The sequence below is a fragment of the Hippopotamus amphibius genome, chromosome 3, assembly GCF_030028045.1.
Source record: "Hippopotamus amphibius kiboko isolate mHipAmp2 chromosome 3, mHipAmp2.hap2, whole genome shotgun sequence".
In the NCBI taxonomy this organism is placed as follows: domain Eukaryota; kingdom Metazoa; phylum Chordata; class Mammalia; order Artiodactyla; family Hippopotamidae; genus Hippopotamus; species Hippopotamus amphibius.
In genome coordinates this window covers 39,418,543-39,436,672 of record NC_080188.1, presented here as the reverse complement: position 1 = coordinate 39,436,672, position 18,130 = coordinate 39,418,543, and the positions used below count along the sequence as shown (strand labels likewise).

At 36.0% G+C, this 18,130-nt stretch overlaps 1 protein-coding gene across 1 annotated transcript; it reads left to right on the top strand.

Annotated features, from left to right (window-relative positions):
- The first annotated feature begins 233 nt into the window (after positions 1-233).
- LOC130849435 (protein FAM118A-like) lies at positions 234-1,643 on the top strand. The gene has a single exon (XM_057728320.1). The coding sequence runs from the start codon at positions 422-424 to the stop codon at positions 1,493-1,495; it is 1,074 nt and encodes a 357-aa protein (XP_057584303.1). The 5' UTR covers positions 234-421; the 3' UTR covers positions 1,496-1,643.
- The last annotated feature ends 16,487 nt before the right edge of the window (positions 1,644-18,130 follow it).

The following is an 18,130-nucleotide window of genomic DNA, read 5'->3' as shown; positions in this document are numbered from 1 at the left end:
AATGACTGTGTAGTTTTCCAGAGGATACATTTTTCTGTGATTTAACTCTTCTTTTATCAGTGGAGCTTTATAATATTTCCATTTAGTCATAATTACAAGCTATACTGTTATTAATATACCTGCATGTGATCTTTAAAAATAAATGCGCAGGGGAGTCGCGGCGGAGGGCGGCGCGGCGTCGGCCCCGGGCGCGCGCGCCGCCCGCCTTCCCTCAGACCGCCTTCAGCCCGGCCCCGCCCAGCGCGAGGGGCGCGCGGCCTCCCCGAGCCCCGGAGACGTGGACCGCTGGCGGGAGGAGGCGGCGGGCGCGCGAGCTCCGACCAGCGTCTCGGCGGCGCCGCGGGCACTAAAAAAAGAACTTTTGTCTGGGAGTAGAAGTCGCTTCTGACCTACTGCTTCTGAGTCTCTTCAGGACTCCCAGATGGATTCAGTGGAAAAGACAACAAACAGAAGTGAACAAAAATCAAGAAAGTTTTTGAAAAGCCTCATCCGGAAACAGCCCCAGGAGCTGCTCCTGGTCATCGGGACGGGCGTCAGCGCCGCAGTGGCCCCCGGGATCCCCGCCCTGTGCTCATGGAGGAGCTGCATCGAGGCCGTCATGGAGGCCGCGGAGCAGCTGGAGGTGCTGCACCCCGGGGACGTGGCCGAGTTCCGCAGGAAGGTGACCAAGGACGGGGACCTGCTGGTCGTCGCCCATGACCTGATCCGGAAGATGTCCCCTCGCACGGGCGACACCAAGCCGAACTTCTTCCAGGACTGCCTGATGGAGGTGTTCGACAACCTGGGGCAGCACATCCAGAACCCACTGGTGCTGCAGTCCATCCTCAGCCTGATGGAGCACGGCACCATGGTGCTGACCACCAACTATGACACCCTGCTGGAGATCTTCGGGCGGCAGCAGAGCAGGCCCATGGAGTCTCTGGACTTGAAGGACAAGACCAAGGTCCTTCAGTGGGCGAGGGGACACATCAAGTACGGAGTTCTTCACATTCACGGCCTGTACACAGACCCCTGCGGGATGGTGTTGGACCCATCGGGATATAAAGATGTCACTCAGGACCCAGAAGTCATGGAAGTTTTCCAGAACTTGTACCGCACCAAATCTTTCCTGTTTGTGGGCTGCGGAGAGACCCTTCGTGACCAGATATTCCAGGCCCTCTTCCTTTATTCGGTGCCGGACAAGGTGGACCTGGAGCACTACATGGTCGTGCTCAAGGAGAACGAAGACCATTTCTTTAAGCACCAGGCAGACATGCTGCTGCACGGGATTAAGGTCGTGTCCTACGGGGACTGTTTTGACTATTTTCCGGGGTATGTGCAAGACCTCGCCGCTCAGATCTGCAAACAGCGAAGTCCAGATGCCGATCGAGTGGACAGCACCACGTTGTTGGGTAATGCATGCCAGGACTGTGCAAAGAGGAAGTTAGAAAAAAACGGAATTGAAGTTTCAAAGAAACTCAGACAGTCAGATGCTGATGACGCTGGAGGATTTTGAAATCTTTAAAACCGGTAAAACCTGCAGCTTGAAAACCGGCCTTCTGTAACCACAGTGCCATCCCAAACGATGAGGAATGTTAGCAAGCACCGCACAGGGTCTCTCAGTCCCGACCCGTCAAATACCCCAAAAGAGCCATATGGGTGTGCGGCCCCCGGAGGCTGGGTGCGGGAGTGCCGCTGTGCTGAACTGCTCGGAGGTGACGCGTGCACACGGCAGGTATCCTTTGTGACGACTGACAGACGACTACCTCAGGGACCAAGTCAGCGGGCAGGGATGTACCTGGTGTCCCTGACTCCCATTTGACGCCCTCTTTGTCAGGTGGTTTTTTCTCTAATAGAAGGGGGAGAGTAAAGACTGTCCAAGCAACAGTAGTTGCCAAAGAGGAAATAAGACACTAGACACTTCAATTTTATGTGGAATGTTTATGTGGAAACATCTGTTACTGCAGAAAAAAATTAGAAGTATGTTTGTTACATTGTTAGGCACTGAGTCCGCAAGTGCCAGCGGTGTTTTAAGAATGACCAGACCTGTAGGGCTTCTCTGGAGTTCTGTAACTTTCGTTACTTTGTTTCTAAAGAATGGCGGGTCTCACTGCTGCTTAGAAGTAAAGCCTCCAAGAGCCAGAGGGCCTTTTCAGAAGCACAGGTCAGTGTCCAGGTGCGGTACATGATGGGTAACTGAGAAATTAGAAGTGGAGCACAAGACCAAGTTTTAAACTTTTAGTTAAATTCCAAGCCTTCCAGGCCTTTATTGTAGGGGTTAAAGTCCAACCTTTCTGTTCTTATCTCTTAAAATCCTCTCCCCACGACCCATATTAAAGGATTTGCACAGAGTGAAGTAGGCAAAACGTGTCAAGGGCCTGTAACACCTTAAACGTCCACACAGGGCAGACGTGTGCTGGGCGGCAAGCTTGTGCCGGGGCGTTGCTCTGTGCCCCGGGCACCGGCCCTGCTTGGTTTCTGTCTCAAGGCTGCCGGTTTTGTAGCTCCCCGCGGGTTCAGAGAAAGTGAAGAACAAGAGGCATTCTTCAGTTGGGATGTGTAGGGAATGAGAGAGAAGCCAGAGAGCTGCTTAAGCCCTTTTTTTTCTTTATGAAGCATGGAAAACATACCTTTTATGTTACTCTGGTCAGAAATAAAATTTTATCTTCAACTCTGAAAAAAATAAAAATAAAAAATAAATGCGCAGAGTTGTATTTCTACAAAACAGGTTTCTTATGTTGAAGGTATGTTTCAGTGAAAAATATTTATTTTAAATTTGATATAGAATACCCAAAAATGTCCCCATTCAAAACTCTGTCAATTTACTTGGCACCAGGAATATATAAAAATGTTCTTACCTGTATACTTTAGCTGATAATGGATATAAAATTTTGTCACTCTGTTAGGACAAAATAATACATCGATTTATTTTTCATTTTTCTGCTTGTTTAAAAAGCAAAGTTACATAATAAACTTGAATGTTCTTAAGAACAACTGTTCACAACTTTTTACTCTTTTGAATTGAATGTGATTTTTTAAATGTTAGAATATTTCAAATATTATGACCAAAAGATTCTATTGTTCTATATTAAAAGTATTTCATGCAGACTTTCACTTTTTCTTAATTTGGTTTATGTATTTTCTTTCTATACAGAAGTTTTACATTTTATGTAGTTTATGACATTTTACCTCAGAAATTTGACATACGTTGAATATCCTGCACTTGAAGATTATTTTTCAAATTCTCCTAGATTTATTCCTATACATTTATGTTTGGTTGTTTATGCTTGGCCCTTTGGTCATTTTGGAATGTACTTTGACATAATTGTTATTGTGTTATGTGCAGATTTAATTTTATTATATTATAAGTGTATCATCAATTAGATGTTAAATTATAAAAGACCATATTTGATATGAAACTATGCATTAAAATTTATTTTAAAAATTATCTTATTTCCTCTGCAACTTTAGGTTGCTATATTTAATTTCTCTATATTTTCTATTGCTCAACACTGATAGAATTATCACAAATACCACTGCTCACATAATAGAGCAGAACTTGCTCTCACTTACTCAAAATAAGAGAACATATCCACTTTTTTCTTTATACCTGTTTTAGACACAGCTACCTTTACGTCTCCATAAGAATCACGTTTTGCCCATCTGATCCATCTGATCATAGCCCAAGTTCCTCCAGCAGTCAACGTTCAGCCAGACAGACTATTCTTCCAGAATTAATTCAGGTCAATATATAAGGATTTATTTCTCAAAATCTGTACTTCCTATAAATCACATTCTCCATGAAGTACATAGATGTTGACCCACTGTCAGCCTCACATCTCTGGAAAACTTTTTGGGTTTTTACAGTTTGAATGCTCTCTATCTCTCAATCTCTCTCTCTCTCTCTCTCTCTCACACACACACACACACACACACACACACTCACTCACACACCCTGACACAGAGTTTGAGGCTTTCTGTTGATCTTCTCTTTTAGTTATATTACGGATAGAGGAACTCCCTGAATCTTGCTGAGTAGCTGATGTTGTTAAGGTGATGCATTACTCTGATATAAACACATTAAAATAAAGTACCACTGCTTAATACTAATGCAAAGAGCACAGCACATTCAATTATGCACTAAACAACTTTTCCCTCTTCTCTTACACCCATGTCTAGAGGATTACTGGAGCTGTGTTTCAAACAGTTACTCAAATTTTGCACAGCCTTCCAACAACATGTTATGGTTACCAAAGACAAGAAGCAATAATAGATTAATTCAGCAAGGGCTGAATATGCCTTTAATAGCCATGCAATAGGCTTATCTGGGCCGACAAAGTGACCCTCTTTCATGTCTGTTCAATTAGAGATAATAGTTGAAGGCATTAATCACACATATTTTCAGCAAAACTTTTCTCAGTTAAAGACACCCTGCAAATGATGTGGTCCAATGCACATCCGCCCATTAGGGTTGCTATGACTATGGTAAGTCTGATCTGAAAGACAGGATACAATCAGGCCTGAGACAATGAGTGGATTTTCATATTTAATGGCCTGGGTTTTCAGCTCGGCACAGCAAATTGAATAGCAGTGACCCAAGGGTGACCTTCCATTTTTCTTCTTTGATTTGTCCCCAGGAATGGTTAAGGCATTGGGATCCTGGGAGTAATCAGAAAACAAGCATGTCCCCTTGTATAAATGAAAACATCAAGGAAGAGCCTACTTTAGAAAACTTTTGTTTCAGTACTGATATGGGAGAATCCTCTTGTTATTAAATTATTCTTGATTTAAAAGTCTTTTTAATAATATAGTTTAAAAAATTATACCAACCAAGAGTAATGGGACCCAGCAATTCACTCTACCACTGAATGTCCTTAGTTATATGCCTTTACTTGTCAGGTTTTCAGTTTCCCCAATTATAGAAGCATTTGAACAAGTTTATCTAAAGTAATCTAGGTATAAAATTAAATTACTGTTACTTCATAAACTGAATATGGAATATAAATCAGAATTAATGAGCCAAATGGGTCTCTTTTTCTCTGAGGCAGGAATGAGATAGTGCACAGCAAGTACTTAACCAGATACTAGAGTCAGTGCATGCTGGGTATGTTTGTGTTGTTATTTTTCTTCTTCCATGTGTCTTTATAGTGTGTGATAGTCCTTTCAGCTTTGAGAATGCTGGCATACATCTTTCCCTGAAGTTTCCTAGAAACCTTTTTCTTAAGAAAATATTAGATATCAATTATTGATACTTATGAATTGAATTCCATACATTGCTATTCTTGTTGCATAATGCTTATTTCAGTACTATCACTTATTAAACAACAGATTTATATGTTACTGACCATTGCATGAAAAAAACAAAGGAATCTGGTAACACAATAACACAGTCTTTGTTTTTGAAGTAAAAATAAATAAATAAATAAAAATACATATATGCTATATACATACACACAAACATTCCAAACCCCATATTATAACTAGCTATCCATACATTTCACTAATGGTACATGGGTTGCCCAAAAGTTATAAATTAACATGAGTAGTTAAGTTAGGAGATGGTATAAATTAAGCAATTAGAGGAATTACATGAACTAAAGAATTTGCCTCTACATCCAGGTAAATTATTTTTATTTCATATGATTAATTTAAACCAACCCTTCCACTTAGCACCTCCTGATCACTCAGCTTGAAATCCTTTTCTTTATTTGTGTTCCCACTTCCCTTGGACATCAATATAGCATCTGCATTATTCAGCCTTCTATTAGTGTTTTTTATGGGTATAGCTTTACTAGTATTTGAACACAAATTATAATTTTTCATCATTTCTGCAGTTCTATTATGTTTTGCCTGATTTATGATGTTTTCTTTTCATTGTTGTTGTTTTTGATTTTTATTTTTTAATGAGTGGAAAATGAGGGAATATAACTCTACATAAAGGAAGGGTTTATATGACCTGATAGTGGAAAAATAAAGTTTTTGACTATGTGCATGGTGTTTGAAAAAAAAAAAGCTGAAAAGATAAGACAAAATAGTGGTAGAATAAATTGTACAAAACTATGAATACTTACATTTTTATTTTCAAGAGAACTAGGTATCAATAACTGCCTCTGGGATATGGCAAGTTTGGGACCAACTAGATTTCTAGAGGGAAAATAAGCCATTACTCTAAGGAGACAATATTATAAATTGTAGTGTGTGGAAGTCCAAGTGTTCAAATAGGCTACAGGTATATAATTTTTAAACTGTGCAATTTACCTCTAAATTTTAAATGAAAACTTTGGTGTCTAAGAAGTCTGAATTTATATGTTATAATTCAGCCTGGTTAATTTGTTTATAGGGTACTCTTTCTAGATATATGTAAACTGATAACTATAGATTGAGAGATATGCATAGATAGATAAACAAAAACATAAATATGTAGACAGAAAATTATCCTACTGAAAAATAATTATTCCTCATTGATGGAATACAGGAATTAGTTAATGCTATAACACAGACTGACAATAATTTTTAAATTTATTTCTGGAATTTAAATATTTAAAGACATATTTTATTAGACCACTTCCTTGACTCAGTTTGGTCTTTGAATTCCAGGACTCATCTATATTTACATCTTCCTCCATACTAGTATCAGATGCTAATAAAATATTTATTTCAGTGAGAAATGTATATATATATAATTTATATATATTTAAATTTATAAACAAAAATAAACAAATATGTTTACATTTTTAAAATATATAGTATGTTTCTATATTTTATATGGATTTATATAAAATATACATTACATATATAACTTTACCTATATAATTGAAATATACTTACACAATGTTATACATTAATTATATCTCAAAATAAAAAGACCCTAGAATTAACTAAAATACTTAGTTCTACCAGATCCAGCCTCTATGAGCACAAACTTTGTAAATTAAGGTAATCAGCCAATACTATTATACATTGCCCTTCTCTCTGGAAGAAGATGCCATTAACAAGAATATCTATAGTTTTAATAGACAGTGTCTCTGACATTCAATAAGACAATTACTGGATATAACAAAAAGTGAAGCTGTGTAACTAAAAACAAGTTTAAAAATGTACAATAGAATCAGACAAGGATATGACACATATTTGTAAAAACAAGTACAGAATGAGATAGAACAATAAAAGATGAAGAATTTCATCAGATTTTTAAGATCCATTAAAATGACATCCTAAAATTTTAAAATATTTGTTTATTATTTAATTTTTAAACCAGTTTAATGAGAGATCAGCCACAGCTGAATTCAAGATTTGTAGACTGGAAAATAGGCCAATCAAATATATCCATAGAATACATACTAAAAACACAAGGAAAAAATGGAAATTATATAAAACAATATTAAATATTGAAAGGATACCATGAAAAAGCCTAAGATACTCATAATTTGAGTGCCAGGAGGACAAAAGAAGAGGGATAATGATAATATGGAATGAAAAATGGCTGAAAATTTTCCCAAACTGACTAAAGACCTCAGGTCACATGTTCAAGAATCTCTGCAAACTCCAAGCAAAAAAAATTCTGAGAAAGCTACACCTAGAGATGCACAACAATATGAATGCTGCAAATCAAACACACTGAATATTTTAAAAGCAGCCAGAGAAAAGTCTGTATTATCTTCAAAGGAGTAATATCAAGACAGCAAATACTCTTTCAATAGAAATGGAAACCTGAATATAATGGAGTAGTATTCTTTAAGTGCTAAAAGGAAATAAATATCTATCTTGAATTCTACACCCAAGTAAATGTTTTTCGAAATAAAGGTAAAATAAAATGACTCAGATGAAAACCTGATAGCATTTGTCACCAGACAACCTGGACTAAGAGAATTTGAAAGTGATTTGTTAAGACTGAAGAAAATGACCCCACATGGAAACATAGCCATGCAGGAAGGAGAGAACAAAGGGGAAAAATAAGAGTAAATATAAATGAACAATGATAAAAGAAATGAAGGTATAAAAAACAGTATTATTTCGTGGCTTTAAAACTTTTCAGAACAGTAACTCAAAATAGAGAGGAGTAAATGAAATGAAATATTCTGTTTCTAGCAAGACTAGTGAAAGTGACAATTCGTGTTAAAACTGTAACAGGTAAAAGTTAAATGTTTTAATCTCTAGAATAGTAAAATCACACACACACACACACACACACACACACACACGGCAAGTTAGTAGAAGGGAAAATACTTTTAGAAATTATAAGTTACTTTTTAAATCTGAAGGTAGGCAAAGTAAGAAAAAATTAAACAGGTAGGTATACAAAAAAACAGATAATACTATGAGTAATATAAATAAACCACACACCTGTACACCTCTCATAAAAAGAAGTAAACTCTAAAAACATAAAAAGAAAAGTAATGGATGTTGAGAAAATAGGAACAGTAGAGTACAGTTACACTTTTTAAAAGAAAAGAATTAATATTAGCATTATGTAAGGCACAAGCCCCTTTATTTCTCTTTTCACAGATTGAGTAGATCTGGGTAGATGAATTTTTTACAAATCTGCATAAATTATGAAGGATTTACAAAACAAAAACATTGTCCTAAATTACTAGTGAGATAATCTACATATAGTTATATTATTTGTATTTATATTTATTTCTTTCCAAATTAAATAACATAGATAAATGATTCAGAAATCATAGACTTAACCCAATTTAAATTCCTTTCTAAAACTATTATGGAAAATTTATATACCTCCCAAGTTCTTTATCATTAAAGTGGTAATATAATGAAACTTTGTTTTCTAAAGTTGTTGTAGAACTCTGGTCTCTGAATCATTTGAAAACTGAAATGATTCTCTTGAAAATATATCTGAATATTTCCTAAAATACAAAGTTTACACTAGATCAGGCTTCTCAGCCAGGATACCACTGATATCACAGGCTGGATAATTGTTGTGGGCACCTATCCTATTCACTGACTGATGTGAGCAGGATCCCTGGCCTCTACCAGGAATTGCCTCAGTTGAGAATAATTATACCAGATGACCTTTAATTATTTATTACAATTCTGGGAATAACTATGACTTTTATTTTCAGGACTGACTGGCTTAATTCACTGTGTGCTAATTTTCCAGAAACATTAGACAACTTCATTAAAATAATATATATTGTAAAATATCCCTGCAAAACTTATTTGCAAATATTACTTGTTTTGAAAATGTGTGGTTATGATGTAGGAAGAATAAGAAAGTATTAAATTCTTAACCTATATGTAGAAAACATTCTGCAGAGAAGAAAGGGAGCCTTGAAAGAAATAGCTACAGAAATTCTTGGGACTTTCCTGTTTCTATTTTTGTGCAAAGATCAATTATGACAGGCTAGTGCAAAATCTGACCTTTATTTGTAAGAAATCTGTCACAGGCTGTCATTTATTACATGAGAAATTATAAACATTCTGTACTAAACAAGAACATTATCAGCATTTACAGTGACTGCACATCTGCCTAGTGAGATTCCAGTCATACCTAATATCATCCTGTTGCCTGAGATGGAAACACTCTTAGTCTTCCCCTAAAGCAAGAACAAAGGATTTGGTTTATAAAAATAAGTTGCTTGAATTATACCACCTTTGTGTTGTTTCACTGATAATTTTACTTCATATGACATCTAGTTCAATAGAATGCATACCTTTTATATACGTTCTTCATATGTTCATTTCAAAATGATATTGACTGATTATTAGAGAGAATGTTGTGATAGTTTGATATAAACTTTGAATAAAATGCAAATGTCTGACACTTAATGGAAGACCAGACAAGTAAATAAAGTGTAATATCTGATAAAATATTTAAAAGAAATGTAAACAAAGTATTTATTCCAGGACAAATTCTATCTAATGTTTTAATTTATTTTTCACAAAATGATTTAATGTGGATTACAAATGTAAAGAGCACTTAGTGGGTGAAATAGATCAGTCTTTTCAAACTTGATATGTGTACATCTGGAAGTATATGAAGATTTTTCTACAAAATACTCAGGAAAGGATAGATTTTAAAGAATATACAGATCCTCAATGAAGACTATCCTGTGATCAAAATGTACTCTTTCATAATTGCCATTGTGTCATTCATCCATCCCGTTTATGAGTGAGGGAAGCTGGATTAGGCAGAGTAAGAATTTGAACTGCAATGCAATTGCAACAGAGACCTTAGCTGATGGCACTCCAGAGATATCCCAAATGGAGTAAGAAAGTTAGGTCTTTGTGCCTCTGCATGGACCAAATTTTGGAAGTGAGGTGCCCCTGAGAGAGATTGTAAATGTAAGGAAGCTGTTGCCTTCCACCGTGGGAAATCCACTGATTCTCATCTGTGATTGTCTGCAACCATCAGTCCTGCCAGATAGAGTACTATGGACTTGGAAGTGGATCTGAGACAAATCTACAACATTCACTTCTTGACTACTGAGAATCTATTTGCTTTGTATAATAACTTCACCTGATCTGGGAATATGTCCTCCAAGATTCTGGCTGGCTTCTTTCCTGGACAACTTATAAGAGAAATGTTAAGGGGACAAAAATATCCCCATCACAATCAATCTCACGGTGGCAACTCTTTATTCATTATTTGCTCCCTCTACTATATGTTTTAGATTTTCTTCACTGTTAACTAAAATCTCTGCTAGTCTAGGTGGCTTACCTATTGACAAGAACCAGATTTGCATACCTGAGAGGCCTGAGCTGTTTGATCTTCATGTCCTTCTTAGATCATTGGTATCGCATTTGATCACTAACCATCAAAATTGAGCAGGAAAAGTCAAATAGATGCCCCAGGGGATTAATACAGTGCAAACACTATCTTCCCAGCCCCCATTATATCGGAGTGGTCCTATCTAATCTGATCATTTATCCTTATCCTTGTCAGCACAGTACCTCTTGTAACTGACTGCAGGTTTTTGGCACAAAGAGCCCAAAGTGACCAGGTGACAGCAACGGATTCCTATGAGCATTCAACCTCTAACAACAACAATATCTAGATGACAGAGATTCAAGTTGCAGGGTCACGAAGTACAAATAATATAGATGAGTCACTGGGAGCGAGATTAATAAGGACAATTCATATGGCTACCACTTGGATTCAGGCATATGGGTTCTACTTATTGGGGACACACCACCAAAAAAGGTCATACTCTCCCATAACTCCATCTGTATGTCTCTTTACCAGATGTCTACATCCCCAATTTTTCATCTTTCTTCTCCAAAGCCTTGACCAATAAGCAAAACCATTCACTATTCTGCATAAAATAGTCTTATAATTATTACATTTCCTACTTCTCAAAGCCTGAGATAACACATACTAGCCTGTGCAATCTCTTTCACAGTAATTCTGTTCAAGGTTATCACTGTGAACATTTTAGCAATTGTGGTCCAACAGCATGTCAATGACTATGATATTCTACTTTCTTCCAGTGATAAGCTCCTCATTTCCAGCCTGCCCGTAGGTAATCCAGTTCTAAAATTTCATTTTAGGTTTTGCTTCTTAAAAACAAGACTTCTACCAACTACCAAAGGCTGGGTTCCCTGGGAAACAGACTCCAAAATTTGGATGCATAAGGTATACTTAGTAGTATTCGCAGGAACAACACCTAGGAAAGGATTGGGAAAGTGGGAAAGTTGAACTGTGATGCAGTTCCAACAGAGGTCTCAGGCAATTCCATGAAGGATGCTTCAGGGATGTCCCTAATCTAGGCATTAACCAGTTATCATCTGCAGGCTCTCCTCTTGCTCCTGAAAGCCAATGGCCACATATTACAAAATGTATTATTTCCTAGGACTGCTGTAACAAATTCCTTCTCGACAGAATTTCATCTTTGATTTTCCTCTTTTTGGGTCTAATTTACCCAATCTTAATTTAGAAATTTTGCTTTCTGATCCTTTTGTAGCCTAATAGCTATTCCTTGGCTTGCATCCTACAGTGCTCCTTCATTCTTAAGGAAGAAGAATAGATTCAGTTTACACTATCTGCATCTTTGTTTAAAGCTTTGAGCAGCCATAAATTAAATGTTTTATATTAATTATAAAAGCTGCCACATTTAATAGGCTCAATTCAATTTTAATTGAATATGAAAGGGAGAGTCTCATATCAGCTCCAGTGTGGAAAATTAATATGTGAATTTAAAAAATTCTAAATCAACTTATTTGACACTTCCTTCAATGAAGACAGAAATAAGAGCCAATGCCAAATTTATATATACTCACTAATGTTATATCACAGTCTTCAAATAAATTCTTAAAGTCTGGTTCCTATTGCAATATAATGAATTGTAAGTGGTGTTTCATAGAATTTGTACAAGGAGGAGCCAAAAATTATCTGCACTCTGGCTATAGAATTTATTTGAATTTACTTTTTGAGAAGATAAATACATCATTTTTCAACATAGTCTCTTTGCTCTTCAACACACTTTGTCCATCTGTCAACAAGCTTTCGTATTCCCTCATTAAAAAATGTTTTAGGCTGAGCTGTGAGCCACAAATGCACCACTGTCTTCACTTCTTCACCAGAAATGAATCTTCATCCTCATAGGGCTGCTTTCAGGGGACCAAACAGGAGAAAGTCCGATGGAGCAAGATCAGGAGTATTGGGAGGATGTTTTAACACCTCAAAATGAAGTTTTTGCAGAGTGTTGACAGTGTTAGCAGAAATGTGCAGACGTGCATTGTCATGCAAGATCACAACGCCCTTGGATAGCAGTCCTCTGCATTAAATCCGAAGTTTAGGCTTCAGCTCTTCAATAAGCATCTCACTGTAATAAGCACTGTTGATTGTTAAACCTTTTTCCTGATAATGTCCCAATATTGGCCCTTGAGAATCCCAGAAAACTGTAAGCATCCATTTTCCAGCTGATGGTTGACTTTTGAACTTTTTCTTAGTTGGCAATTGACGATGTTTCCATTCCATACTCTGCTGTTTACACTCAGGCTCAAAGTGATGAATCCATGTCTCATCACCAGTAATGATTCTCTTTAAGAAACTTTCACCTTCCTTAGAATATCAGTCCAAATTTTGTTTGCAGATATCCAAGCACTTCTGTTTATGCTCTTCCATGAGTTGTTTCGGTACCCATCTCACACAAAATTTTCAAAATCTAAGTCTGTTGTGGATTACTTCATTTCAAGGTGTTAAAGCATCCTCCCTTACATTTAGGTCTTTACTCCACTTTGAGTTTATTTTTGTGTATGGTGTTAGGAAGTGTTCTAATTTCATTATTTTACATGTTGTTGTCTAATTCTCCCAGTACCACTTATTGAAGAGGCTGTCTTTTTTCCATTGTATATTCTTGCCTCCTTTGTCAAAGATAAGGTACCCATATGTGCTTGGGTTTACCTCTGGATTCTCTATTCTGTTCCAGTGATCTACCTTTCTATTTTTGTGCCAGTACCATACTGTTTTGATCACTGTGGCCTTATAGTATAGTTTGAAGTCAAGAAGCCTAATTCCACCAACTCTGTCTTTCCTTCTGAAGATTGCTTTGGCTATTCAGGGTCTTTTGCATTTCCATATAAATTGTAAGGTTTCTTGTTCTAGTTCTGTGAAAAATGCCATTGGTAATTTGATAGAGATTGCATTGAATATGTAAATTGCTTTGGGTAGGATAGTCATTTTCACAATGTTGATTCTTCCAATCCAAGAACATGGTATGTCTCTCCATTGAAGTAAGCCAGAAAGAGAAAAACAAATACCATATGCTAACTCATATATATGGAATCTAAAAAATGGTACTGATGAACCCAGTGACAGGTTAAGAATAAAGATGCAGATGCAGAAAATGGACTGGAGGACATGGGGTTGGAGGTGGGGGTGAGAAGGGGAAGCTGGGACAAAGTGAGAGAGTAGCTTAGACATATATACACTACCAATTGTAAAAGAGAGAGCTAGTGGGAAGTTGCTGTATAACAAAGGGAGATTAACTCGATGATGGATGATGCCTTAGAGGGCCAGGACAGAAAGGGTGGGAGGGAGTCGTGGGAGGGAGGGGATATGGGGATATATGTATAGATACAGCTGATTCACTTTGGTGTACCTCAGAAATTGGTACAAGAGTGTAAAGCAATTATATTCCAATAAAGAACCTAGTAAAAAGTATCCTCTCAATAGTCCTGATTTTGCTCCATTGGACTTTCACCTGTTTGGTCTCCTGAAAGCTGCCCTACAAGGACAAAGATTCACTTCTGATGAAGTAGTGAAGACAGTGGTGCATTTGTGGCTCACAGCTCAGCCTAAAATATTTTTTAATGAGGGTTATGAAAGCTTGTTGACAGGTGGACAAAGTGTATTGAAAACCAAGGAGATTATGTTGAAAAATAATGTATTTGTCTTTTCTAAAAGTTAATTAAGTAAATTCTACAGCCAAAGTGTGGATAATTTTTCACTTACCCTCATATATTTGATGGTAACTATACTAAAATAAAACTTTCTAATTATTTCATTAAACAAAAGGCAAAAAGTAAACATGAAAACATAAAAATATGTGATTTATTAACATTTTGTAAAAAGCCCTACTAAGCACAAATCACTGAAGTGGTTGCTGAAGTAAATAAACATTAACAAAATGGAGGGCTATTACTTAGAAACATCTCCTTTTAATGTAGGGTGGGCTTTGGGTGAGAATCACAGTGACTGATTCCAAATATTGTTCGGTGGTTTAGACAGGACATCTAGTATAATTTTAACTCCATCAATGGAGTGAAACAGGCCAAGGGTCACCAGGGAGGAAAGAAAGAAAGAATGCGAGAACTTGAGAATTAATCTATAAATATATTTGAAAAATTTAAGCAAAAATAAATACATTAAGTTCAGTATTCAGGGATTAATATAGAAGGCAAAATAATATAATAAATTGGGTAGCAGGAGAAAATTCAGTAAATCTTAGCTGGACTTGAAGATTTTGCTTAAAGTATTCATAAGATTAGAACATAGAGTTCATAATCAAGTTAGCCTGTATGAAGGAAATAATTGTTGACTTTTATTTTTTTTAAGATTTGAAATATTAATGATATTTAAGAGGTGCTGTTTGCATTTATTCTTCATATTTTTATATACACAAACAATTTCTATTAGGAAGATGCCATTTAAAAGTATATTATTATGCCATCTATGGTCACTGGATTAGATAAATTTTGCATTTGGGGAAAAAATTAGGTATAATCTCAGCAATGGAATATTTAACATAGTACCAGTTGGGGAGTCTAGAATAGTAGCAGTTACTCTAAAATTCCTGGCAGCATTTTTAAAATTGGAAATAGACTTTTTCCCATGGGAAAAAAATACACCTTTCAGTTACATACCTGTAAAACTAGTTCATCCCCATTTTTCTGGGATAAGGGCATAACTTCACAATTCTGGGCTTGGGATAGACCCAGGAGTAATACTGAAAGTATTTTGGGCCACAGATGTAATAGCAAGGACAAATCAGAGCTGATATAAGCCATAGCAGTGGAGCTAGGTCCTGGAGAACCTATATTGTGTCAAGAAACAACATATCATGTGCTTGACAGTGGCAAAGTGCAGAGGTGTCTAGGAGATCAATGGTATAATAGTGAGCACACTGAGCAATGCAAATATATTTTCCCAATCAGTGTGGATATGCCATTTCTTCCTGGATGAAATGAACTCTGGCCTAGCTCTTAGCTCTGTAAGTATGAAGGATAAATTCACTCCCACCTACCTATCACCTCTTATCAATTTTTATTATTGATAGATGATGTCTTAGGGAGAATATAGGTGCATAAGGAACATAGACATCTCTTTAAAAGAAAATGGTCAAGACACAAACTCCTGACTCTTGAGATTTGAAATTATGTTTAATAAACTGATGTAGCCCTGACTGATACCAAATGGAGGACTTCACTGAGAAGAAATATAACAAAAGAGATAGAGTAGTTTGGATGGATAATTTGTACCAGAATTTAGTCAGGGGTTTGTTTTGAGCATAGATTGTACATGAAAGTCCCCAACTCAAGGTCCTTGGGTGGCATTAAGAAAATGGATATATATTTAAGAACTAAAAAAGCTAAAGACTAGAACTTGGGGACTCGGATAGTTTTTGTTTTTGTATGCCAGCAATTGATGATAACACTTACAGACTATCTTGTATCCCTGTACCACAACACACATGAAGACCACACTTACTACTGCAGTATTCACTGCTGTAATAAACAAGGCATTGGAAATCATGATGCTTCCTATGGCCAATAACACTGCCTTCAGATTATTGGAACACCTCCTTTAGATGATGATATCATTTGTCAAGGCTAGTAGAACTTTTGGTGACAAATGTGGTCACCAAGTTTCTAAATTTTCATAAAAGAATAACAAAGACTCACCCTTTGGATTGAGTGAGTGACAGTAAGGCATTGAATTTAATATTTCAAAGAAATTATGTGACCTTAGGTCATATTTTTCACTCATCCAATAGGATATACCACATCAATTCAGATAATGTGGAAGAGAAATTTTGTTCCAATTTGCAGTCAGAATCTGATGGTAATTTGTGGGAGAATCTGTCTTTGGCATGATATCCATTCTTCCTGATTCTTTGGTTTAACAGAATGCCTGATTAATGTTTCTACCCCAAATAGTGGATCATAATTGAATTTCGTTAATCATGACAATCATTTTTCTATTTTCCCCATTTTCTATTTTTTGAAACTAGAAGTTGCTATGTGAACTAGTTCTGGCCTAAAGTTTGCTATATTTAAGTCGGAATCTTCTGGAAAGAAGGGTCTTCTGAAAGCTTTTGCTCTGCTGATTATAGATGAGCTGTACTTAGAATATGATATCTTTCTGCTTTATCCTGCCTTTACTCTAAATGTGGATTCTAGAACAATAGTGAATATCCTGTAACCACGAGGTTACAGTTTAGAAAGACAGGCTCAGAGAATTGCAGAGATACTGACTCTAACATCAATGGAACTCTAAATCCATGGCAGGTCGGCTTTAGATCTCTTGAGTTTCTGTAGTTAAAACCCTATACAACACTAATTCATACAATATTGTACCAGAAAAACCTTGAAAATTTAAAAACAAAAATAAATGGGCTTATTAAAGTTAATATATTCTTTAAATCAAATTACTTAAAATGTTTAAATGAAAGCCTATTGGTTGGCTATCACATCTCTTCCTAGAATTCCTGGCAGTCTTTAATTGATACAGTGATTTAAAAAATTTGTTTAAAGAAATTAATTTGTCAGCAGATGAACCAGAGCCAATTTCTTTGTCCAGTTTGACAACAAATTTAGATTTCATTATGTATTCACTTTAACCTAAATTACCTACCTATATTTCTCGTAGCACCAATTTTCTCTATGCCATATATGGGCCTAATTTTCTCTTCATGTATTTGAGTTATATTTTTATATATATATTTTTTAAATTATGCATTGTCTACTGTAATGTATTGGATTAGTCATTGGTATATGGAAAAAGCTCGGTTTTTTTTTTTTTAACTATATGGTACTATTTGTTATATAAATCTCTTATTTATATACATATATATAGGGATGTGTATCTTTTTATTCTAACTGATGTCCTTGACTAGTCATTATATCAGTTGACTGAATACTTAAGCTTTTATAAAGTACTACAATTGAGCTCATATATAATCATTGCAAATATAACAATATTGATGAAGCATGTACATAAGGATAATATTTTTCAGCTAACAATATTTTTTATCTCTAAATTTTTTGCTATTGCCCTCACTTTTATACTTAATAATTCATTGATGTCCATTGCTTTGTGAAGCTTGTCAGATGCAGCTTAGAACAAAGTCACTTGAACATGTAAATGGATTATTTTAAATGACTTGCAGAGACATAGTCTTAAAAGGTTAGCATTTTAATTTTAAGAGTTAAGTGCTTGAGAAGAAAAAATAGTTTTAAAATCTAAAAATCTTGGTTTGCAATAGCAAGAGAATATACCCTAGGAATTTCAGAGCACAGTTGACATATGGATTGAAGATGTTTTCATGATTGCATAAAGCTTGTTTCTTTTAACTTTCACACAGAGAGGAAATGTGAACTATTTCTGCATTTGGGGTTAGAATTCAAACAAAGGAAAAGCAAGAAAGAAAATCTATTCACTGATAGGGACTTCAAGTCCCTATACCTCAGT